Source organism: Neopsephotus bourkii, unplaced genomic scaffold (assembly GCF_033783945.1).
Source record: "Neopsephotus bourkii isolate Nb327-2 ecotype Australia unplaced genomic scaffold, CSIRO-AGI_Nbou_v1 NB_962, whole genome shotgun sequence".
NCBI classification, from domain to species: domain Eukaryota; kingdom Metazoa; phylum Chordata; class Aves; order Psittaciformes; family Psittacidae; genus Neopsephotus; species Neopsephotus bourkii.
The window spans coordinates 8,362,041-8,388,252 of NW_026901456.1; the positions used below are offsets into that span (position 1 = coordinate 8,362,041).

The 26,212-nt window shown below is 43.9% G+C and overlaps 1 protein-coding gene across 5 annotated transcripts; it reads right to left on the minus strand.

Moving 5' to 3' along the window:
- Positions 1–2,046: 2,046 nt before the first annotated feature.
- On the minus strand, positions 2,047–25,787 carry LOC133215286 (cystathionine beta-synthase-like protein). Of its 5 annotated transcripts, none has more exons than XM_061359225.1 (18): positions 25,652–25,787; positions 19,506–19,636; positions 18,155–18,366; positions 17,460–17,566; positions 16,615–16,749; positions 15,085–15,164; positions 13,670–13,804; positions 13,045–13,114; positions 11,711–11,802; positions 10,723–10,848; positions 9,976–10,060; positions 9,675–9,780; positions 8,774–8,848; positions 7,933–8,067; positions 7,063–7,171; positions 6,315–6,344; positions 4,209–4,293; positions 2,047–2,547 (listed from the first exon to the last, which is right to left on the minus strand). In XM_061359225.1, exons 2-18 carry the CDS (start codon positions 19,545–19,547, stop codon positions 2,438–2,440), a joined length of 1,734 nt encoding a protein of 577 aa, XP_061215209.1. In that variant the 5' UTR covers positions 19,548–19,636; positions 25,652–25,787; the 3' UTR covers positions 2,047–2,437. The 5 variants fall into 5 exon arrangements, with proteins under 5 accessions (XP_061215209.1, XP_061215211.1, XP_061215208.1 ...); XM_061359227.1 differs by having other exon boundaries at positions 18,155–18,339; positions 25,647–25,750; XM_061359224.1 differs by having other exon boundaries at positions 25,647–25,750.
- Positions 25,788–26,212: the final 425 nt, after the last annotated feature.

Genomic DNA, 26,212 nt, shown 5'->3' on the forward strand with positions numbered 1-26,212 from the left:
ATGCTCAGATCAAAGACCGTGCCCTTAACTCTGCGAAATTATTTATGACCTCCTCGAAGCAGCTCAAAAGTACAGTTTGAGAGATGAGTTATTAGGCTCTGCCAAGCAACAACAGAGGTAAGACAAGGCTGCTCAGCCTAGAAAAGCCAAACCAGATTTGAAAACAGCCTCTTTAATACACAGGTACACATATCTGATTCTCCCACTAGTTCAGCCTTCCACAAGTTACAGCACTCAAGCTGGGGCTGCTACTACAGTGAGGGGGAACAGTGAGGAAGAAATCACTACACAGCATAGGGGTAAACAAACAAGAAACCAACCAAACAAAATCATCCATCATTTAGAAACATTATTAAAGACACGCATTTTAGACTTAGTGATTTATTCCAGAGCCTTGGGAAAAGTTGTCTTAAATTTTAAGGAAGTACATGAATTTAATGCTTAAACCACAGTTTAAGGTAAGTATGAGTCACGTTGCTTCACTAATAGCCCTAACCCGAAGGGACAGTCAATGCCAAAGGAAATAAACTGAACAAGAGCAGAATAAACTTTGCATTTAGCAGCCTGGCATTAATGAGTTAGCAAAAATCAGTCTGAGGCTTTTTATTATTACAACAAAGTCCTTAACTTTCACAAATTTAATGTGAGATAGAAACAGCTATAAAACAAACAAGGCCGTCACACTGCTGGCAGGCAGGCACTGTCACTGGTGTCACTTCTTTGGCTTTGAGCTCTTGCCTCCCTCCTCCAGCCCAGAAAAGTTGCAAAGGCTCTGTTTGATGCTCTTTGCTCTGCATCAGCATGGGGCAGGATGGCTTCTGCCACCTCTCTCCTCTGAGCACACACTTCCAAAATGTACAGCAAATTTCACTGCCACAGGGAGGCCAGCAAGGTAGAAAGAAATCTATATATACAGGAGGTAGTAACTGTGATTTTTAAATAACCATTCTGTTTTCTCTTAGCTGACTTAGAACTCCCTTCAGCTTTAACAAAACCAAAAAACCACAAGAATACCCAACACACACAAAAAGAACCCAAACCCAACAACTTTGCTATCCTAGCAGCAACAGCCCCAGCCTCAATACTATTTTTTTTTTACTTCAGTGAAGAGACAAGCTAAAAAAATTGTCACCCTTGCTGGTTAAAACATTTATACTTGGCAAGAGGCCAGTCAGAAAATGACCAGAGTAGTCTTTAATGAAGATGAGGAATCACTACTTCCCTCCTGTAACCATGGAACGATTCCACTCATCAGCAGTAAGTAGCCTGAGCACAGCAGCGCAGGGATGCGGCTGCTAGTGCCAAATTGTGCCAAGGCTATGCAAGTCAAACATTACTGAAGGATCCAGAGTTATGGAAGTTGGCCAAAAATGGTAGCTGCACACACCTACTGTGCATTACTCTTGTGTACTTTTGACACTACCAGTTCACACCATGTTTTCCAGTTTTTGCCAAGCTTGCCTACAGTGAATCCAGCTACTAGCAGGGTTTTTCTCCTGGAATAAGGCACTACAGCACAGCAGCACTTGAACAAGACTTGAAAGATTTTACAGATCTTTACAGGTTACCTTTGGCTCTTCTAATGCAGGCATAAAAAGAAGCACTTTAAGATAAATGAGGTGGGGAGCTAGGGGGAAGGTACTAGATGAAACAGTGTGATTTTCAGAAACCTTCAGGCAAGAAGGTTGATCTTAGGTTTTAATCTTTTCACTTGTGCTTCCTTGTCAGGATACAGTTGGAAGAAAGAAAGGTCTGTCTTTGCAGTGAAAGCTGGTGCACCATGTAAAACAAAGTCACTAGTTTGTGCTTGTCACTTCAGTGCCAGGCTTCCACTCGGGTCAGCTGTACCTCAGAGCAGCTGGTTGAAAAAACCCTCAATGCCAGCCCTCAAGATTTCCTCTTTACTCTGCTGTCACCACCAAAGGGGAAACCCCTCTTTCTTCTCAACACACCCCAGTCCCATTTTTGCCTCCATGCAGGTATTATCTAACTTAAGACCCTTGCACACAAAAAAAAGGAAGAAAAAAATTAGCTCTCCTGGGCCTTTGCTTCTGTAACTCTTTATTTCAACAGGTTTTGTGAATCTGAAACAATGTATTGGAAGGCCAGACTTCAGGCGTAACGAGTAAGGCACATGCCAGTTAATTTAGGCGTTATTTTTACATATATATATATAGAGAGAGAGAGAAGTAAAAAAATAAATTGTCTTGGTGAGAAATATCGTGTAACTTATTTAAGAAACGAGTCTGCAGAAGCTGTGTCATACAGCAAAATGCACTGGCTGTGTAGCTGACACCAGAACAGCTGACTGATTATTTTCAGAATTTAAGAAAAAAGAAACACTGTAAGGACGGACCATTCTACCTCGGAAATAAACCTGATTCTTTGTTGGAGATTGCAAAATGTTCTTGAAGAGGCTCCATGCTGCTGCTTGTCTTTAGGTGGACATTCTTTCCCGTTCTCGTGCAGTCACAAAGTTAAGCAGGTCGATGGCTGTAACGATGCCAAACACCATTTGCCGCTTGCTAGAGGAACCGTCAGTGTGATCTACACAGAAACAGAGAGGGCATTCTGCCTTTAGGAGCCACAGAACCAAAAACATCCCACTTGCCTTCAATGGCATTGTTTGTAAAGGCACGTGCCAGGCCACTCCAGCTCCACGTGTCAGGGCCTGTTGATCGGGATTGCCATCACTGATGACCCTTGTACATCAAGGGAGAATGGGCACCTTGACCAACAGTCACACAGAAGTAGCAAGGATCTTCATTTCAGAAAGGCTCCTCAACAAAAAAGCTACAGAAACTGATGATGGGAGGAAGGATAAGGGTTAATCAGATTTATTTTTCTTGACATGAAAATTGAAACCAAATCCTCTGTTATTAAAGATATTTTCCTCATACATTAGTTTCTGTGGCTCTACTCGATACAGCTGCAAACTGGTGTTATCCTATTAGAACCAGAGTCCACTACCTGAGGACATGTAACATTACCATCTATCTTCCCACACCACTACCAAATATAGAATTAGTGTAAAAATCACAATACAACATTTTTCCATTTATATCCAAATGACTTATTAACCATCTAATCATTGCCTCATTGAGAGTGCAGGTTCAAGTGATACTTCATTGTGAGCATAAGCCTTTGACCTGGAAGCCAAGTGGCTAAGTGACCTTTATCTGTGGTTTAAGTTGCCAGTTCCTAAAGTCTAGCTGTCTTGAAATATTTAGCCTACTCGTATCCTCAGTTGTTCAGCCAGCTGGATTGTCCTGAACTTTTCAGTTATTCAATCACTGCTCCATAGCAAGCTTCTAGGGAGATTCTAGGTTTATGAATACTTAGCACAGAGTCAAGAGCACATCTTTATGGAGATTATCAGGGAACAAGCCCAAATTTGATGCCTGTTCTTCATTTACAGTTATAATTGAGACAGGTGTCAGACAAATTCATCTGGTGAGTCTTAATACTGTTTTTAGTCTAGATTCTCAGTTCTTGTTAATTTGCAAGTTGCCCACTATAAAGATAAACCAGGAAAAATATTGTTCACATATAACAGTGACATACTCTAGCTTTGAATAGTTATTTAGTCATTCCCAGTTCATAAAGAAGGCAGTGTAAAGAATTTCAAGAAGGCTGATGAAAAGTAGAGTTTGGAGGAAAAACATAAAGTAAAGGGGAACAAGTTAGTTTAAACAAAATGAGCAGGAATAAGAAATACTAAGCTGTCTTGCATTGGTGATGTCAGTGTTGACATCCAGATCTTACCAAACTTTATGAAGTTGTAATAAAGGTTTTGCTTTAGAAAGGCAAAAAAATGTAGTTAACCTGGGACACTCAGTGTGGTGAAACTGCTGGAAGTTGTATGACAGGAGTAGGAAGAAGCAAAGCTCAGTTGTACTGCAGGAGCTCATTCACTGGCTTACTGCTACTAATAAAGCTGGTGTACAGTGGACTAGACTCAGGCATTCAGTTTTGAGCAGTAACTTGCTCCAAAAGCAGGTACATTACAGGATGTGAGGTTATTAATGGATTTAACATTTACTCTGCAAGAATTAAAGTGCTAGTGTCTTACTAAGTGTTAGTAGCACATAGTTCCATACACAGAAAGAGAATTTGGCTTCAGAACTTGTTTACACCTTCACAGTTGCACTTGCTTTTTGCTACTACTCAAAGATTATCTCTTACAAGCCACAGAACATCATACTCACATTGAATTTGTTCATGAACCACTAGAGCAAAGTGGTCAATTTCCAGGATATGAGAGAGTTTCCCCAAGCTGTCTTTCAGGTTAATCTGAGGAGAGAGTTGCAAAACTTTAAAAAAGCAGTCCTTTATACATAAAGTATATCTCCATGTACTTTATGTAGTATTAAAACAATACATCAGCATTATATACTGCTCCCATCTGAAGTATTGTAAAACACTTAACAAATCAAGGCCAACTTAAAAGATCAGTTTTCTTTGGTTTTGATTTCAAGAATACAGAACAAAAAATGAAGCATTACATGAAGTTTTTCATTCTGGTTCTGTAAACATAATGAATATGCTGAACACACTTGAACATCTGAGAAATGTTAATGATGGAAGAAGGTCAAGTGTTCTATGTGTCTCACAAAAGGAGTTACCATAAACCTCATTATACTTGGTGATTCTACTCTAGCAAGACTGGGAAAAAGTGAATGAATCTGTCAATCATTGTGGAAGCGAATATAATCTACAAAGGAGGCAGGGGAAGAGAAAAGCACGAACAAGCCAAAACCAAGAGTAAAGATTGCTCAGCTAACACCGTATTCAGGTGCAAAGCAAGGAACTGGGAATTAAAAATTCATTTTTAGTGAGGTCTGACATTGCTAAGGCTAGACAAGAAAGCACCTATGTTGACTCTACAGAAAGAATATAGATCCTTCTAAAATACTTAGCTAATCCCCTGCTGGAATCCTTTGAAAGAACGCACAAAACTCTTCTCCCTACATGCTTTAGTGTATGAAGCAGCAGCAACAGGTTCATTATCCAGGTGACTCTCCCAGGTAACAGCAGCACCCACCATCTGACATACTTTCATTAAAGGGGATTAAAAGAATTTACAGCAAAGTATTACACCGCAGATTAAAATGCCTTTATCCTGCCATGAGGTCAGCTTGTAACTGAGGGTTAAGTGCTGCAGCATAAACAGTTGGGCTGCACTGGAACACAGAGCTCTCATTAACATACTGTAAGTTAGAAGAGACCAAAAGGACCCCCAGTAGCCTGTGTTTAAGGGATGAGCAGGCTACAGTGCATGCTGAAACACCAGTCCTTAAACCTGTGGACCAGGTGAGGGTGGAGAGAAATCTGGACCTACTGCCGCATCAAGTCAACTGTCAGTCACCACCACTGACAGACAAGCAGTTTTGTGCAATCATGCATGCAAAGCCTAACTTTTGAACCCAAGTTCAAAGGTCACTGAAGGGGTAGAGCCCCTTGCCATCTCATTGTGTATAATCAAAAGACCTGTCTTCACGGACAGGGTAGGCTAAAGATAACCAGGACAAGGAGCCTACAGGCAGCACTGGGACAACTATGAAGACATAAACTGTAACTAACACCTGACTCCACAACAACCCTCCTCTCCTTTAACATACAGCACTTGTTTGGATTGGCAAATTATCCTGTGGCTAGTGTTTCAAAGCCCTAGTTGTTCTATTCTGCTGGAGACTAAAAAGAAGTTATAACCATTACTCTTCCATTCTAAAAGATCTCCACAAAATAATTGTGGTGCTCACATCAAAGAATAGCTTTGCCTTGGTAGTCACAGGTTAAGCCAACCTCTTACCAGTGCAGGCTGTGGTACAAATCCTAACTGTAGCACATCAAAAGTCATTTCATGACATGATCTGTTTTCCCAATTTTACCAATAAACAAGTCAAATAAGCCTGACTAAAGTGGTAAGAAAAGCAAAATCCACAATACTTCTGATGTTACGTGCATTTAACTGTGTTGCTTCATTAAATCATCAATTCAAATGGAAAATAACCACAGAATGGCACTTCTAGTTAGCATGTTAGCAATACCACCACTTTTGTGTCACTCCCCTTGCATCCTCCACCAAGGAAAAGTCAAAACTAAAGGCAAATGAAAAGGTTAAGCTGTTCTTTACTGAAGAAGCATAAGAAACTTCAAGCTGCCCGTGGAAAAAAGCCACAACCTCAGAAGTGCAGAGAATTGGCTACCACAGCTAACACCAGTGTAGCTACAAAACTGCACACCACCAGCCCCAGGAACTCATAAGGTGTCCAAGTGAGGGAGAATATGAGCTAAGCAGTTTTGTTACGCACCACATTTCCACCTGATGCTTGATTATCTGTCTGGGGAGGAAAAAAATATATTTACATTTGTCCATAAAGAACTAGCATCCTTTCTCAACCTCAGTGACTCGGTAGTTTGTGGACTGAATGGAAACATTACATACACTTCTGGAATACAGCACCTCATCTAGTGTGGGACAGTGTTGAAACTAAAGCCTGGTGAAAACTAGGTCAAGCATTCTGTGTTAAAAACAAAATCCTTTTCCTACAAGAGAAGCAAAGCAACATAACAACAAATGTATTTTAGAAGAGCACCCACAGAGCTGGGAAGTTGTGGTATCTTGGCATACCACATTGGATGAACAGGTGAAAGTGACTAACATCAGAATTCACATAGTTTGACAACATTAGGTTTTGGCAGCCACCTTGTGTTTCAGCAAGGCACCCGATACAAAAGGCAAACAGTTGTTTGTTTTCTGGCCGATACAGAAATTATTTAGAAGAGTTGTTTCAACAACTCCCTGTCACTTCTCCTGTTACACTGCCAGATCTGTGCCAGGGTTTCTGGGGAAAGAGGAAAGGACAAGCATACTAGAAGAAAGCCTGCTGAAGTAATGGAGTAGAATTATGTAGAGACACAACTCAAACCTGGGTGCTATTAAGTAGCCTAGCACATCTGTGCTCAGTAACCTTACCCAACCCGATGCCACTGTAGTGTTAGGACATGTACTAGTACTTTGAACCAGAGAACTAAGAGTTGTAGAATATACCTGCTTACCTGTTTAAATTGGTTGTAGATTACTTTGGTGACTTTATCAGAAGGCTGAACTTTTCCAGCAAGCAGTGAAGAAAGCATGTTACCCAGGGTAACCATGCCCAAAATCACCCTGGGGAAAGAGAGAGAGAAGACAAGGGTAATCAACATATAAGGATAATCAACATAAAAGCCTCAGGTATTCCTGTAAATAAAAGCATCAGCTCTCAGCCAGCCTGGAGAAGTCAGTTCAACTGCTTCATGATATAAAGCAACATTAGTGATGGTACACTTGGATTCTTTGCCTTTGCAGGAGGCAGAGTCCTGTTCTCAGAAGCTCTGGAGCCTCACAGATGTCAGCAGGGTGCCTGGCCCTTCTGAACGTCAGGCCCTTTGTATCTCCAGTCCTTGCAACTGGAGAGTTTCTTGCAATCCAAGAGAGCTTTTGAAAAGCACAACTTCACTCTTTTAACCCCTCATCTCTTTCTAGGGGTCACAACAAGATTGCACTATAATGCAGAGTTCTGAAGAAACTAGGTGAAAGCTACTGTGGAGATGGGTAGGTTTGGGGTTGTTTGTTTTAAACATGAAGTTTTGCTTTGTTAAGTTAAACAGCTATTATAAGAAACAATGAAAATATCCTGCAGAAACACAATAAGTATGTAATAATAATCATTAGAAGCTTATTATGTGAAGGGCAGGACAGTCCAGGCATGACAATGTATTAAGTCCAGCATTGGTGTGTTTAAGGTAGCATTTCTGAACTGTGTTACTGTAACTGAAGAAAGATAAGTGACAGGATATTGTACTTCTTGTAACCACTTAAAAGACATCCCTTGGGACCTGGTGAGGGAAGTGATACATATAGATGAATAATGATATATGTGGACATACCCAAATTCATCAACAACTGGTACCTGGTCGAATCCCTTCTCCCGCAGAATTTCAATAGTCTTTGCACAGGTAACAGTTGGAAGCACAGTAAGGGGAGCAGAGAGGCTTAGTTCCTGAACACTGATGTTCCACCACCTGGGGATGAAATAAAAACCAAACCCACACAAGTCTTACGGAGAGAACAAAACCAGTTATCCACGTACAGTGGCCTTCAACACTACAGGGATGACAAAAGGCTGCAGGGAAGAGTCAGGATTCAGCCAGAACCAGCAAAGCTTCAAGGCTCTCAAGTTTTCTCCCCAGTATCAGAAAGTCACTGCAGTGTGAGAAGGCTGTAAGACCAAAAGTCTTTTCCTCATTTCATCTACTTCCTAAGATTACAGAGAGTTGGTGGAGAGTACTGATCTCCCTAGTTTCATTATTTATACCTGAAACAGAAAATGTTGTGCTCCTACTCCAAGAGCCAGCCATATTTACAGTCATTATAGGTACCAATTTAGGGAAGATCCTCTCCCACTTATGTACTCACAACGCTTTGCACTCAAGAACGCTGATCTCAGAAGGGCTCTCTGTGAACTACTTTTTCATTTCAGATACAAGCCTTTTCATGAAAAAAAATAATCATCAAGTACCAAGTTTTCCTTTGCTGCCATGCAACTCAAAGAAGGACATAAAATAATTTAAGCAGACCTGATTAATAGCTGCAATTATGCATCAACACAATAGCATGAAATATTAGCTAAACCAAAGGTAGTGTAAATTGAAATAGCTTTAAATTAGCAACTGCCATGAAGTCAACTGAATAGACTCATGAAAATCCAAATGGATCTGACATGCTTACCAGGGTTTTTTGCCAGGGTCCTCTTCTTTCATGAACCCTTTCTGAATCATCCATTTGTCACTCAAGAACTTGGACCTGCAAAGTATCAGGAAGTGAAAAGCTCATTAGCAGGCTGAACATCTGACAGCAAACTTAATATTATAATGGAGGCAACTGTTTTCAGCTCACTACCACTAACAACTACAATGTAATGGAAAACGTATTGCCATTTGCCATCCAACCTTATGGGACACTGACCCACCCAGCCAGGGACATTGAGAATAAAAAGGAATCCCATAGGAAACAGTTTCAAGTACATGAGTCTCTTGCAATATGACAGACGCATAGCCTGGAATGGTGAAGTGCCAACCTGTACTCAGGCAAGGTCTATCTTAGTTTCTAGTTGTCAGGTGTTGTGTTGGATGCAACGGAAGCCAGGAATCACAACTAAAACCACCATGCTTTGGGGTATGTTTCAGTGTGGTAGGACAGAAACTTCTGGCACAAAGTCCTCACACTTCCACCTGTAAACTCACTCCCACACTGGCTGCTGCTACAATAGTGCTGTGTTCTGCTGTGGACACAGGCAGAGAGAGCAGACAGCCTTACAGGGACTCTTCCACTAATGGGATGATACCCATGGTAAACAGTGAAAGCAAGCTTTTTCCTGTGATAGATCCTATCCAGTGACGGTTATATATTGAAGTCAGACACAAGGAGTGGGTCAGCTTTCAGAGGCCTAAGCTCATTTCTACTTCATGTCAGGTGCTTTCTAGATACCTTGGAAGTTGTGTCCCAGACACATTCCTTGCTTGGGTAACTGGGTACTGTAAAAAATATGTATTTAACTCGTCACTGCTATAAGGAGGTCTGAAGGACTGCCTCCCCCTTTTTCCCAGAGAGAAAGCAAGCAGGTTCTTACATATAGTTCCTGATAGAGTCAGGGAGGATAACAACACATTTCTGACCTTCCTTCAGCTCTTTGGCTGCCTTCACAGCAACAGACATGGCACTGCCTGAGCTGCCACCTGGCAAAATGCAGATCAGAAACAAAACTGTCAAACCATAAGTAAAATGAGAAAGCATGAGAAGAAGGGAGACCACAGAGGAGCCCAGGGTGAAGAAGACAACTTCTGAAGTGGCAGGAGGTCTCCCTGACATGCACAAGGCTTCAGCATCCCACACTATTCAGAGAAACTCAAAGGATTCACATCTGCTCTTACCACACAGCAGTCCTTCCTCTCGGATCAGCATGCGTGCTAAAGCAAACGACTCCTCATCGTTGCTCTTGTACCACTGGTCCACTACCTGGGAAGGAGCAGGAAGACAGAAACAAGGGTATATTTAAATGAGGAAGACTAGGGGAGCTACACAACTAATGTGAATTCAACTCATGTTCTTTGAGGTAACAGCTACCCAACTGAGTCCTAGCCATGTGCCTGGGTTTCCATCCTCCAAATGCCAAGTGGCTTTTTTTTGCCAAGGTAAGATGATCACATTAATACAACAGACTCCTTATTGAAACCTCACTGTGAGAACAGGCTGTGGTGAGACAGACACAAAGAGCATCAGTTTCCTCCTGTCTTGGAGGGCTTCCCAGGAGCATAAGCGCTGCTCACAACAGTCATACCACTTTTGGCCAGGAGGGGTTGGGGTGCTCTGTTGGTTGGTTCTGGCTTGGGGTTTAGGGTTTATTTTAATTGATTGACTGGGCTGGGTTTAAAGAGATAAAGACAGGTTCTGTGTTGTAGGAAAGCATCATCTTCTCGCAGCATTTGTAAACTAATGCGTCCGTTGCAGAAACTTTCCAAGGACTCCTTTTGCTGATGGAAAGAATGGGAATAGCTCTGTCTGCTAGCCCTCACCTTTCAGCTCAAAGAAATATTTCCCCAAGTTTTACTTCCACCTTTCACCTCACTTCTGCATCCCAACAGAGGACAAAAGTCAGTAAATCAAGAAGCGTGACTTACAGATCTATCCAACACTGTGGGGACAAAATCATATCCAATTCCTTCCACTTCATACATTGTCTTGCCAGTCTTGTTCAGTTCCTCTGGTGCAGCAAGGATGGAGCCTTCAGGATCAACACCTATAATCTGAAGAAGCAGTTTTCACTTTGGCTACTATGATACGCTGCTTTTGAGAGCACAGCTATTTACTCATGAGCACTGGCCTCTTTACAGCTGTTTGTGTCACACTGGCTACACACACAGCCAAGCTAACAGCAAGCTAGTCTCCTATTCATTTCTTCCTGGCAACATTCACCTCCCCTGTGAGCAAAATGCTTTGCTGCTTCTGGCCCCTTGGCAACCCATCCTGTCTCCTCAGGCTGCGGACACTAAGTGAAGGGCACCATCCTGTTTTACATGGGCTCTACTTGGTTTAAACAGAAGACAGGGTTTCTGTGAAACAAGACTATCGTTCTTCACCTCAGGCACCACTGCAGCCAATATATTTGTGACAAGTGTAAGCAGGTAAGTATTACTTTGTTTACCACTCCCTGTCTGTAGGCATCTATTCACAACTGAAGCACAATATCAACTTCTGTGAGGAAATCTAACACAGCACACAGGTAGACACATAGGTTGGTGTGTGCAGAGAAAATTTCACTGGGTAGAAGCTGGGCAGCTCCAGGCAAGTTAGTGAAGGCACAGTCTGAAAGGGGACACAAAACTGCAATACACACCAGTGAAGGAAGTTTCTCAGATACCCCATGAAGGGATCTGAGGGCAAGTTTTCATCTTCTGAGACAAACCTGAACTCTGGTCACCAGTGAGACCAACCTGTCATTATTTCAGACAGCCTGACAACTTTTCTTTGCTGCTTAGAACTACCTTTTAACTGAGAACATCCATGAGCTTCCCATAGAGACCCACGGCAGGCTTGCAAGGAATGGCATGGGCCAAGTGGAGCAGTTTGGATTTCACCCCACTACAGAAAAATAGGTTTGCCACTTACTTTGCAACCTGGACACTTCTCCTTTAGCTTTCTGGAGATGCCAGTAATAGTGCCTCCTGTGCCAGCTGTAGCCACCAGCATGTCTATTTTTCCTGTTTAAGGATAGAAAGCAGTTGTAAAATCTCCCCCAGAATCATAGAACCATAGAACGGCTTCGGCTGGAAAGTACATCAAATCCCCCTGCCATGGGCCAGATTACTCAAAGCCCCATTCAACCTTGAACACATCCAGGGAAGAATGAGGGATTAAAACCCCAATTACTCCAAGCATGGACTTTCTTCAACAAAATGCAAAAAGTGACAGAAAAGGCTTTTTGTTTCCCAAGAGCTGTTATGAGACCTACCTTGAGACCACCTTTCTCAATCCTTATTTACTTCAGCAGTGGCTTGAAATGTTCGTTCAGTGGGCTGGCAAGGCACTAATTTGTGGTACTCTGGACACAGATGGAGGTGGCTCATAAAGCAGACACCTGTAGTTTTACTGTTACCATATTTCCTGACACAGATAATTAATTTTCTAACTTAAAATAGACAGCCCATTAAATTAGTTAATTTACTGAACGAGTGCCAAGTGCATGGGATAGGCGCCATTTTAGAGAACTGTTAACACAACTACTCTTTCATTTTCACATGATAAATACTGTTTTGGTCATTGTCATGAGCACTATTTTATAAGGCAGACCATTAGCCTCTGATATTACTTCATTATACTGCCTATGGCAAATGCCTACATGGTAAGCTGCAGCCTATTATTCATCACACTGAATGCCTCCAACAGCTCTCAAGTCCACTCCTCAGCCGGGTGTTAGTCCAGCTAAAGCTCTCTGCTGCCACACTTCAACCATTTCTGGTACTCCAACTCAGCTGCCTAGAGCAAACATCGAAGTGATCCGTGCAGAATAAAAAGGTCATACTGGTGACATCTGCAACACAGAGCAGTTTCTACTCCTGAGGACTCCAAAGTGAAGAAGCTTCCGGAGTGCTTGAGTATTTGGTCTGAGGCTGTACCTGTGTTTGTATTTCTGAGCTGAGAAAAATGACCCTATTCATTCATGCCAGTCTATCTGTGGCTTTTTTTTATAGGATAACTTAAGCATCACTGTTTTCTCCACCTGATCACAAGCAAAAGAGTCTAAAAATTAAAGCATCTTTCTTTAATGGGGAAAAAAAAATCATTACTACAACTACCCAAATAAGGTAATTCTCTAATGACACCCAGCATACTCATGGGATTTGCTATATCAAAATCCATGCATTTCTCATCCACCTCAGCACTCATTCTCCAAGAACCTAACAATAAGAGACTACTAGGGACCCACTCAAAAGCAAGCATACCTTCACACTGCTGCAGGATCTCTTCAGCTGTGGTATCATAGTGTGCCAGAGGGTTGCTGGCATTACGGTACTATATTGAGAGACAAAATAGCCAATTGAGTAGACCAGAAAGCCAAAATTCACATTGCGAGGCATTTCAAAACAATGGCTAAAATTCCCAAAGCCCCACGGCAGCTGCATATACCCTTTCCACACTGCTTCCTTATCTATTATCTGGACCTAGGCAGAGTGCCTGAGGGGAGATACAACTTTCCTAAGTAAACTAATTTAAGGGTAGTTCTAAGGTGCCAACACCCGCTAATGCCATGATCAGTCCTGTCTGTGGGACAGTTTCATTTAGGTACCTCATGACCTATGGGTACGTTATGCCTATTCTTCTGCAAAGGAGGGACTACTCAGCAGCAAAACCCCTGTTTTGCAGTTTCTGCAAACATGGGCTCGTTGCTGCCCTCTAATGACTATAAAAACTTGCTACCCCACAGCATGGCGGTTGCTCAACTTCAGTCCTCAGTCATCGTTTCCTCCAGATACACACTTCAGGTGTTGAACAGTCAGTCAGCCAAGGGCACTAAGGAACAAGGATGCAACACCTCTTCCCATGCCATGACGACGCCTTCGCTCTTACCTGGTCTAGTATGTGCGCATTGGGGATCTCGTTTTTCAGTCTCCATGCTACACCCACGTGAGATTCAGGAGAATCAAATCTAGCAGTAGTTGGGGTCCTCACAATCTCGGCACCCAAAGCTCTCAAGACATCCACCTGTAGCAAATGAAGGTGGTCACAACCCCAGAAAACACTCTCCCAGCACAGAGACTTCACTAGGATACAGGGGAAAGAAAACATCTTCCCTTTCGCCTCGCCTGCAATAGCCTCCTTAAGCTAAACCCCAGCCTCACATCACTGAGCCATGGGTCCAACTCCTTAATGTCACTTGATCCTAAAAAAGCTTTATTGGGAAGACAGATGTCAAATTCCTGCCTCTATCCTAGGCCTTCAAGCCTGTAGGAACTATTATTACATATTGAGAAAACTTACTGAGGCAAAATACCCTCTCCTCATGCTGGTCACATATGTTCCGCACTCCAACAGTGCTGTTAGCCCAGTATTTTAAGTGCAAATTATGCATACGTACCTCATCCTTTAGACACAGGCAGCAAACAAAATCCTCCAAGACCCTATGCACCACTCAACTGTAACCACTCACAAGGGCAAGTTGATGACATCGAGATAAGGCAAAGCCTGTCGTCAGAAAGGAGGGAGGCCTTTGGTTCTGGATACCACCAACGGCCATGCAGTACCTCTCCCTCTGCAGCACATAAGAGCATAGGTATAGGCCTTCAGGGGATATTGTTCTTATTTGTGACACTGCCTTTCAGTTGGAATACTGGAAGTGTTTGAATGGAAATAAGCAGTTTTACTGACAATTTGCTGCCTCAGCTATGAGTCACATGGGATCTCTGCTCTCTACTCTTCTTTTGGCTGTAGGTGTAGCACCACAGGACAGGTCTTGGTCTAGAGCTAGATGTTTTGTGCTTTCCACAGCGAAGGTAAGTCAGCATTACTCAGGCACCTTTTCCTTCCCCTTTGTTGTTGTGGTGACACAACTCAGATGCTTGCCAGTACCGCTCAGTGTAACCTGAGCATCTCAACAGGCTCTCTCACAGCCTTGCTCCGCCCAGTGCAAAACAAAACATTCCAAGCTTCAGCATTGCTTTCTTTCCTTCTCCTTTGCTCAGTTACAGAGAGCTAATCCAGGGACACGTAGTCACTTCAGTGGGCTAGGTAAATCTCAAGTTCCCTTGACATTTGTAATTAAAACAGCTATGTCACTTTTCAAAGTGACAGTGCTGTGGGGACAGGTCTTAAAGACACTTTCTGTCCATGGATTTCTCTGGGCCCTGGCAACAGCCCCTCAGCAGAGTTGAGAGACCAAATGCCTAAACCTTGGTTGCTAAAGACACAGCACTCATCTGCACCAGCAGCTCTGCAAGTGCAAACCTGCTTATTTGTAAATTCTTGAAAATAAAAACAGATGTGACCTTCTCCATGCTCATTTTCTCTGGCATCACAATGATACAGCGGTAACCCTTCACTGCTGCAGCCAAGGCCAGCCCGATTCCTGCAAGCAAAGATATGCAGAGTATTCAGTGAGGAGCAACAAAGAGCAAAACCCACAATGCTAGCTTTGGCATGCCCTGGCTTTAATCAGATTTTCACCAGAGGCTTGAGTAGTGTCTCTAGAGGTGTGGCAAAAGGAACATTTCTGGCTATTGAGGAGAACTGGATTTACAGATGCTGCTAGTTCTTTGAGGATCACAACCAACATAAACTTTAGCCAAGGATGAGAAAACTTGACTTGTACAAACTGCTAGCTTTAACACATGTATATCACCTTTCTCCTGTCTCAGCCACTTCATCTGGTAAAGGAATGAGCTAAAGAAGACTAGAGCAATCATTTTGGTACTGTCAGAAGAGCATTAGAGACCCACTTTTGCATTAAATTCCTAGTCTGCAATGGGCTGAAACTAAGTCCTTTCAGAAAAGATGTGATTTAGATGCTGTTTGTGATTGAAGCTCTAATGCACTATCTCAACTTGCTACCACAGTGAAGTACCCTGACAGTTAGAGACAGACACCTCATTTCTACTTTAAACATCTGCACCTCCAGCCTGATTTCTGCCTTCTAGCTTGTCATTGTCTGCCTACCTGAAGAGCTAAGCCAAAAAAAAAACAAACCCAAAAAACCAACAACAAAGGCCTCACTAAGGCTGAGGACTGAAGAGAAGCCATCCAGCACTTTCCCTCTTTCCATTATGGTCTGTGATGAAGAAAGTATTTTGAGACCTGAACTCTGTCACTTTGTAGGTTCTGCTACTCACCTGCAAGTGCAACAAACATCAAAACAGGACTTTGGCTGAGGGAGAAGTGGGATGCAGAGAGGACAAAAATGTAACACATTAGCTCTCACATTTAACATACTCAGTAGCTCTAAACAGTTGTCTAGAGCAAAAGCCAGTTCTCTCAGGTTACTGTCTGCCCTTGTCTTTGCTTTTACATGAAAAGACAGCTTTCTGAAGTAATTGTTTTGTATCTCCTTCAGTTCTGCCTTCTTTCTATCTCTTGGGTTCTGTGACAAGGAGAATCCTGTATAACCTATAGACCAGAAAGCAGGATATCATAGTATGACCTCAGAAGGGGAAGATCCAGATTCACACCAGCCTTTTGGTGCTTTTTTCCCCCAGTAATTTCAGTCAAACTTTAATTTTTTAATGGGGCCTAAATATCCTGGTGAATCTGGGCTAAAACTTCTTTTATTTTAAAGCAAAGAGCCACTGTGAATTGAGCAGGCCTCCTTCCCACCTGCATAGTCTGGTCAGGATAGGACATTGCAGAACTGTTCCTTGTGTGAGATGGAAGAGGCACTGCTCCCTACACCATGCAAGCAGGAAGAGATCCTCTTTCTTCACTGCACCGACAGCCTCCATGCTCCAATCTCAAGTCTTGCCTTTTCCAGGAAAACCATCACAGCATCTTCCCCCACACTTTGCTAAGATCTCTCCATTCCCTACCTGTGTTTCCAGAGGTTGGCTCTATGATCGTGTCACCAGGCTTCAAGATCCCAGCCTTCTCAGCATCCTCTACCATCCTCAGGCTGACACGGTCCTTCACACTGCCCCCAGCATTGAAGAACTCACATTTTGCCACTGGAAACAAAGAAACCAAGCAGAGTTCTTAAACAGCAGTAATTTGCTAAATAGACTGCTTATGCCTCAAATATCTGCAAGAGCAAGATATGTTAACATGTCTGTCCAATTCACCTCCCTGCTTCACACCACCAGAGATGGGGATTCAGTTCACAGCATCTCCACTGTTAGGGATCACAACAACATGGCAAGTTTGGTACTTGATGCTGGCCACAGAAGCCAAGCCACTCATATTCTGTCAATCTCCTCAAAATATGACCTCTCCTTTAATCTTTACTGTTTATTACAGTCCAGTCATTAAGATAAAAAGCCCCTTGGCTCTTCTAGTGCAATAGCATGGGGGAAGAGAATTCCACCAACACACCTTACCTCTTCCCCTGTACATTCCTCAGCCAAAGAGTTTCTGATCAAACTGGAAGTTTCTCCCCTTGTTCAGCCTACACTTTCATTTCAGTCCCAGCATTAATCCTTTCAGTGGTGCTAAACACCACCTTTCAGGACTCTGATCAGAGCCTCCAGATATCTCCAGCATAGCTGGGGTTTAAACAAACGAAACAGCAAGCCATTCACTGACAGTTTCATTACTTTGTTTTCTGTGATCTTCAGTGATAATTGCAGATCTGTATTTTGCACACACTGATGTATACTCTGAATATGAGAAGCAGTCATAAACTTCATACATTTGATTTTCGGCCTGCAGCAGTACTCACAGAGTTCACACTTGAGCCCATACTGCTTCCCAATTTTGTTGATTCGCACCAAAGGTGTATTGCCAACTTTATCCAGGATGCTTGGCAGGATTTTCAGAGGCTCTGGCCTGGTACACATACAAACAAGTCAGTTTATTCACAAAAGGAGCCACAGGCAGGTCACACAAAAGCAACACAGAATTTCCGATGCTTTTTCAATCATCCTTCTCCCTCCTTTTCATAAGAATTAATTTTTGTAGATATTTTAGTTCTAAATAATGTCAGTTGGATACAAATTCACAGAACATTCAGCCCTTGATCCAAAACAAGGATTAACCAGACATCAAGCCACGTACTGAGGCAAGAATTAAGTGCTCTGTACTTCTTCCTGGCATGAAGTAGCTTAACAGAGCTTAGAGGCAGCTATTTTACAAGCAAAAGGCATTAACAGTGCAATGTTTCATCAATCCAGGGAACTGCTTGCCAGGTTACTTAAAATAAGGCAGTTTAGTCCATGTACGTTTACATTTTTGGTGCAAGGCCCCTTGTATGCTTAATCTGGATTCTTAGCGTTGCTTATACATGGGAATTAGGAGCACTAGCATTCAGGCTAAACAGCATCAGTTTAAATCAGTCATCTTTTGTTAAATCCACATAGCTCTCAGGGGTCCTGGATTAGTGATGCACTGAAAATTAGCACTATATATAAGACTTACAGAGTAGTATGACGATGGGGTGAGGCAGAGAGGGGTTTCCCCAGCTTCCATGTACATTTGCTGGGTGTATCAGGGCGGATCCACTCCCTTTCCTTCTCATCAGCTTTGCAGTTCCCATTGGTCCTCTCACCAGAGACACAGTTTTTGCCAGGTGCATGAGGGCATGAATTTGAATCTGGCTTCTCCTGGGAAGGAACCATAGGCATTTCATCCTTGGGGATGGGCAAAAAAAATAAATAAAAGAGGGGGAGAGTAATTCATATGCCTTGCTGTAACAAGGTCACAGCATCCTTTGAGGTTATCAGAGTTACTTAAGTTCTACACCACGGGAGAACCCCTATTCACATCACTGGCCCCCCTAAAATGATTTTTAATCATTTTACTAATAAGGAGTCCTTATTCTTGTCTCTGTCCCACCACCACCATATCTACTGCCAGCCTAATGTTTCAGCATGCAGTATTTCTGAGGGAAGCCTGAACAGCAGCTACCCTGGTGGCAGTTTTCAGAACAGTATTGCCTATAAGCAAAAATGGGCAATGGCAACAAGTAGTTTTTAACACCCACAAATAGGTACTGCCACACCCTAACTAACTAACTACTGCTAACACCCAAGAATAGGTACAAGGGATCCTGCCACTTGTACCCAAGACCCAGGTAGTAGGGGAGAAAGCATAGTATGTCTCAGTTACAGGACTCAAGTGTCCCAGTCTTGGTTTTCCTTTACATGAAAAAGTTCACAACAAATGCGTATTTTCACGGTCAGTTGATGCTTCCATCGTACTGTGAAGATGAGAAAGCATTTCAGCATAGTTTTGCTTTGCTAAATCCTTATTGCCAAAACAAGAATCTTACCCTGCAACACTGAGTGAAAAAGCTCTATACAGTACCCTACGTGAAGATAACTTAAACACACCGAAGCATAAGCTTACTGTAACTACCCTCCATAAATATCAAGAAAACAGGACCAAGTCTCATGGGAGACATCCCTCCCACACTGAAAAGCAGCTCTCTGAAATAAAACCTCCCCACTCCAAGCAGAAAGGAAAACAGGACGGCTACTTGGTGACTAATTAGAAAACGGTGCCAGAAGATCCTGCATTGCTCCCTGTGGTCATGAAGAGGAACTTCTGCAGAAAGGCCTCTGGTTTCAATAGCACCTACCTCCAGAGCATTCCAGAAAAACAAATCAAACCAAACCAAACCAAAAACAAAACAAAACAAACAAAAAAGAAACAAACAAACGAAAAAAAAAGAACACACCACACCAAACAAACATTGAAATCCCTCTGGGGATTTCACTTTCCCAAATTCTGGAGACAGAAAGAATATTCCCCAGAAACCACTGAGTACCTGAGACAGAATAAAGGGCCTTTCAAATATCAACTTCTCCATGTTCTTTGGTGAAGGTGACAGCACAGTAGACTGGACTTTCTTCAGAAGACTGAGTACTGTGGGTCACGAGACTGGAACCCTCTTCAAAGCTGCAGATCATGCAAGTTAGGCAAAAACAGAACAAAACCAATCAGGAAAGAGTCTCTCCTAGGGGCAAAACACACCTTTTGCTTTCTTAGGGAAAAAAAGCAGCTGAAAACAAAGTAAAAGTGACCTGTATAAATACGATTAAAAACCATAACAGTTGTGCAGCATAGATATTGCACAAGAACAATGGAGGGTCTCCTGACTCTGCTTTTCCCACATTACCTTATCTTCCCTCTGCCTTGCCCTCTATAGTTCAGATCCAGGGAAGTAAGCAAAACCAAAATCTTTATTGGACTGACTGCAATGTCATAAGCTTGAAAGCTACATAAAGCAATAGCAAATACTGCCGTTCACATGATATGTACTTCTAAGAGACGTCAAGGGTGAAAGGGCTTTGCGATGCTATCACCAAAAAACCCTGCACACATTTTAGGAAACTCCCTTATACAGAAACAATTTCAGAGGCCTCTCTACCCTTGAGAAGACCAAAATCTCACAAATTCCTATCCAAACTGAGTTATTGTTGCACACACAAACATAGTGATGTTGGATATAACACAAACAGCAAACACCCCAACCAAAAGAAAGCAAGAAAATCTTCTATCAGGCTTCTTGTTTCAGAAAATAGCAAATATAAAATGCAAGCAGTGATTTCATTTCTCCTGCCCCACCCAGTTCATACAGCCTGCCTGCTTCCTTTCCATTGAAGACAAAGACCTGGCTGAACACTTAGAAAGTGTAGTGTTTTTCCCCCAGTATTTGTTTTTCTCATCACCCTTTTGCAGCAAGATTCAGCTCTTTCCATTACTGAATTGCACTAGGCCTGGAAACGGTCCCTCCTTCCTTCTTCTGACAAGTGCACACAAACCAGGCACAGCTTAGATCAGAGAGTTGATGGTCTGGTGATACACTTAAAAAAGAAAATAGAATCTGAATCACAGGATCAGTGAACTTCAGCATTTGATCCTGCAAGTTAATATGCACCAGTAACCACTACTACCTTATGCACACCAATTCCTTTCTTCCATGCTGATTTGAAGAAAATGACTAAGGCATTTAAATTGCCCTCCTTTAGGAAAAAAAAAGCCTTTGAAAGTGCCAACTTTCTCAGCTAAGGCTTAAAATAATTCTTCTAGATACAAAGACTTCCACGTCACCAAAATTATACAATTCTATTTTATTTAGGTTAATACATGCCTAAAAGCCAAGATGGACTACATCCTGACTTAGACTACTGCCCAGGACTAGACTGAGAGACATCAGTCCAAGAAAACTAACATTCCATAAATACTTATTCTTGGAATGTGGCTTTCCAAAAGCTGTCTTGTGAAGGGTTCCCTCTGGACTGAGCAAGACAATACCATCTCACTCTCACTTCCTCTATTGTTAAGGCAAAACCCCCACAATCCACTAATAACACCCTCCACCTCTTGAACTACAAACAGCAGAAACACAAGAATCTGTGTTTATTGCCTTCAACTGAGCTGTGAGATTCTCTCATGTTTAGAATGGCAATAAATAGCTTCAGTAATGGGTCTAGAATTCTGAACAAAAGTGAGGAGAGAGGAAAAAAGCTACCACAGGCATTGACAACAAAAATCCTGTCTCCAAATGCTAACATTAAGCAACATCATTCATTGGAAGGAACACAAACTTCTGTTCAATAAAACCTTTTAAATAATTTTATTAGGCATTATTTTAAATAACCCCACATCCATCCAGCATAAAGTAAACAGGTAAACATGTACATTTATTAATCCAAATTCTAATCATGCTGGTCTATAGTCAGTCCCAGCTATGATTACATTGCCCAGCTATGGTCAACCTGATATCTTACAGTTTTGAAGAAGGGCAAAATCCTAGGACAGACTTCATTGTTCTACGGGGGAATTCTCACTACAGCAGTCAGCAGAGACAGAAAAGCACCTGCAATGGCTTACAGTTACACCTAAGAAACAGGTCAAGAGCCCAAGAGCGACCTGTCATGTTCAGGACCAACAGAAAGATTTCAGATCTTCCAGCTACTTCAGTGCTACTGATGATATTCCTGACACATCACCCAGAACATCCACTGGTGCTTACAGCTCCAAATGATGTAAGTTCAGCAAATTAGGAGGCAGAGGTAGCCAGCCTAGGACATCCATATTCCCCCCATGATCCTGCCCACAGGCCCAAATCAGGCCATAGGAAGCTGGTGCATCTTTCTACTGGGGAGACCTTTGGGAACAAAGGAAAGGGGGTGATCAGAAACCACTAAAACAGAAGCTGACAGCAACTTCTTCGCTAGCCTGACCCTCTCCTCAGTCTTTCTTCTGGAGATACAGACTGGGGAGACACGACAGAAGAATGGCAATTCTGCTTTTCTAGCTGCAATGAGTGCTGCTCCAAAGAGTTTGAGGGATATAAGCTGCAGGAAGAGTTGCCCATTTTTAGGAAATAAACTCCACCAGCCTGAATTTGAGTTTGCTGTAAAAAGGAACACTCCCATATCTAGCTGGGGGTGTGGGCAGGGTCTAACTAGAAAAGCCTGACTAACTTCTGGCATTAAACCTGATTTTTTTTTTTGCCTCATGCTCTGCAGAGAGAATTCACAGATCAATTTAAACCTAAGTCACAAAGGGGATTGAGACATAGACAGAGATATGACATCCAGAAAGCCTCATGGGCAAGGCTCACATCTCTGGATCCATCTCCACAGTGAACCCAAGACCTAAACTATTTCTCAACTCCTATAGAGCATGACTGAAAGACAGTGAGTGAAATTAATCCTCAAACAGCCTGAGTTGAACTCACACCATAGATATGTTAGGAGCTATGGTTTCTAAGGCTATTTACAGTGTATGTTAGCACTGATGTAGATATTTAAAGAGTATCATGCATGCAAGAACCTAATTAACTTGAGTCTTGTCTGAAGCAGACATGAAGCTATCCAAAAGGCACATGTAAAAGATGAATCAGAGAGATGCCCCAAGGGCTGACAGCTCAGCAAGAGAGATTATGTTGCATTTCGCTGTGGCCTGAGAATGGGAAACTTTGATGTTAAGCAGGTACTTTACTGTGTGAACAAGTAAACCACTACAAACCAGTTATTCGGCTCACTCTTGAGTATCACAGAATCTTAGAGAGCTTTAGGATCTTTACAGGTTACCAAATGAAGCAGCACCCATCCAGCCTTTGGAAGCTGTTCAGAAACACCATAGTTATAAGTGATTCAGAAGACAGCAGACATTTGGGGTTGTTTGGTTTGTTGGTTGCAGTTTTGTGAGAGTGTGTGTGTGGCCATTCCCTTGCTAATTCCTCAGTGGCAGGCAGCTCCTGTGCCAGGAGGCATCAAGTGACCCAAAGTAACCAGGTTATTAATTAACACTGTGGCTCTAGGAAGAGATCCTTCAAGAACTGAAAGTCTTACTTACATTTTCTTCTACAGAGCTGATGAGGGAAGCGGTGCATGCAGCCCTAACACAGGTGTCTTCTGACATCCCCATTTTCTGAGCTCATTTCAAGCCTGTCTGGACTCACCTGGTAAGTCTTCTAAGTGAAGACTGACGTCTCCAAGGAGCAAAACAGCATTAAAGACCAGAGAATACCTTATCTGCATTTTTAACTGCTGCAGTCAGAAGCTTTATTTCTTTCCCTGCTTCCAATTCCCTCTCTTCAGTCAGCACGAAGATGGACCAACACTACAGCCTGACCAGTGCGCCTCATCTGCCAAGCTCACCAAGTACAGGGAGAGAAGCATTACAGGTAGGGTAAGAGAGGCTCAGAGACTGAAAAAGTTGCCTGTCATGACAAAACAGGGAGTTGGATCTCTGCTCTCAATTTCTGACCAGGACTATGAAACAGATGGAAGCACAGCTCCCCTTCCCCAGCATTACACTGCCCCACTGCAAGGCGTAAGATTTTTTGTTAGCCTGGGGACCTCTGCTCAAGTCAGGGACCTCTCGTAAAGGCTGGCAGAGAACCACTAGTCACCACTGCCTGGGCAGGAAGCAGCTTTTTGGCCCATGCACGTTTCATGGGAAGGACCAACTGACACACCCACTCTGGCTACATCTGCAGAGCTTTTGGCAGGCATCCACGGTGCAACCAAGAGCACGGTACGCCCTACTGTCTGCCCAGTTCCTGTAGGTCTCACATGCAGACAGCAGGTACCTGCCAATAGCCGGAGGCGAGCCTATCCTGGCAGCTGCCAGGGCCAGAGTGACACACCTGTGCCAGCATGTATGCTCCAGGAACTGGTCCCCCATGACCCTGGCTACCAACCACAACTTTGAGAAGTACTGCTCCAGCTCCTGGAAAGCAGGCTGATTAAGTTGCACACAGAGAGATCACGATAGGGCACTAAAGAGCTACCAACTAATATCAAAAAGGATGATCTGTCCAAGCACCATAAGTACTGGATCTAACCTAGCACCCTAAACCGTACTTCATCAGTAGTGATCTCACTACAGCTGTTCTCCTGCCAAGAAATGCCAGGCTCTGGGCCAGTCTCAGTTTCCCAGTAAATACCTTTCCTCCCTCACATAAAATTCCAGATTTTGCCTATTCCATAGTCTGAGATTTCCCTCCCTTCTGCAGCACATGTTTTGCAGAATATGGAGCTCTCATGCCTCAAATCATCAGACTCATTAAAAGAGTAAACACTCTAGGCAACTTTGCTGGTACGTGAAGGGGGCCTATAAGGATGCTGTGGAGGGACTCTTCATTAGGAACTGTAGTGATAGGACAAGGGGTAACGGGTTAAAACAAACAGGGGAAGTTTAGATTGGATATAAGGAGGAAGTTCTTTACTGTGAGGGTGGTGAGGCACTGGAATGGGTTGCCCAAAGAAGTTGTGAATGCTCCATCCCTGGCAGTGTTCAAGGCCAGGTTGGACAAAGCCTTGGGTGACGTGGTTTAGTGTGAGGTGTCCCTGCCCATGGCGGGGGGGGGGGGGGGTGTGGGGTGTGGAACTAGATAATCTTAAGGTCCTTTCCAACCCTAACTATTCTATGATTAGGGCTCAGCACTCCAAACCTCGATGGTCAAAGGCTTCAGGATTAGGGAGATACACAGAAGGCTAGTTACTCAAACAGGAGCAAGAGAAGAACCGCCTGCTTTTCAAGTAGTGGCTCGTTCAATAGTATGCCAGCAGGATTACTAATGCTTTTATTGGAGTTGCTCTCTCAGGTTTTAGTCAAGTTCAGAGCCTTCCCAACAGGGGAAGGGCAATATATGAAATAAAACTTTAAGAAAACAAGCTTCTTGGTCCACTCCATTAGCCAGACTTGACAAGAAAACATTGCCAAGAGACACTCAAATAAACAACGGATGACAGGCCAAGAACAGCTGAATCATTGAATGGTTTGGGCTGGAAAGGACCTTCAAAGGCCAACCAGTTCAATCCCCCTGCAATAAGCAGGCACATCTCTAACTAGAACACGTTGCCCACAACAACATCCAGCCTGGCCTTGAATGTCTCCAGGGATGGCACATCTACCACCTCCCTGGGCAAACTGTGCCAGTAGAAGAGCTGGGGCCAAACCCAGAGAAGAAAAACAAAAGGCACACCGTCACCTCGCAAGCCCGTCTGCGAAGCCGAAAGCCGATCTTTCCGCCTCCCGCTCCCTGCTGGGCGGAGGCAACTCCGCAGCCACCCTCCGGCCTGCCCAGGGCATCCCTAGGGCCGCTGCCCTCGCGGTTCCCCCAGCAGGCACGCCCGTACCAGGGCTGGCTCCATGGCTCCGCTCCCCCAGCACGGCTCCGAGCTTTCATCAAGTACAAAGAGAAACCGCGCAGGAGGACCGCATCCACCCCGCAAGCCCGCACCCCGCCATCCTTCCCTGCCGCCTAGGGAAGCATTCCCGAAGCAGCGCCCCCCTCAAAGGGATCGTTTAAAGGCCGCCGCCGCTGAGGCGCAGCGTGGCGCAGCCCACCCCAAGCTCAAGGATGATGCCCAGGGCGGCGGGAGAGGGACCCACCTGCCTGATGCCTGCTGCCTCCCCCCTCCCTCTCCCCACATGAGGCCACCACCTCACCCACGGGCGCTCCACAGGACGGCAGCGGCAACCCGCGCTGCAGCAGAGCGGCCACAGAAGGAAGAGGAGGAGAAGGAGGAAGAGCCCGCGTGTCCCGGGCCGGCCCCCCCACCGAGGGGAGAGAGCGGGAGCGCACACGGCGATTGGCAGACACGGGGGCGTCGGCGAGCCACAGACAGCCAATGGGGAGGCGGCGCGGGGCACGGGGCACTGCCTCCTAGAAGAGGTGTGCTGGCCGGGCCGGGCCGGGCCAGCCGGGTTGCGGGTTCGAGGCAGGGCCTGGCCTGGAGCGCTGCGGTGAAACAGGGGGCAAAAGGGGTGGGTTTGCCTAAAGGAGCTTCGCGGGGACCGCTTTGAGGTCGCTGCTGGCGCCATGGGGTGCCCCGAGGGGGCGTACTCAGGACGCCGGCCTTGGAAGGCCCATGGGCATCTGCCATAGGGAGGTAAAGGGATGTGAGCTGCTGGTCGCTTCTGAGCGCTGCTTGTGCTACCTGCTGCTTGTATAGTCTGTGGATAAAAAAACAAAACCCATACAGGTTTCACCAAAAAAAAAAAAAATGG

Coding starts and splice junctions, on each gene's coding strand:
- LOC133215286 (XM_061359225.1), bottom strand. CDS start 19,547: ATGGAGAAGTTGATATTTGAAAGGCCCTTTATTCTGTCTCAG. Junction 17,567..18,154: donor CCCCATCGTCATACTACTCT/GTAAGTCTTATA, acceptor TATGTGTACCAG/GCCAGAGCCTCTGAAAATCC. Junction 10,061..10,722: donor CCACAGTGTTGGATAGATCT/GTAAGTCACGCT, acceptor GCTCCTTCCCAG/GTAGTGGACCAGTGGTACAA.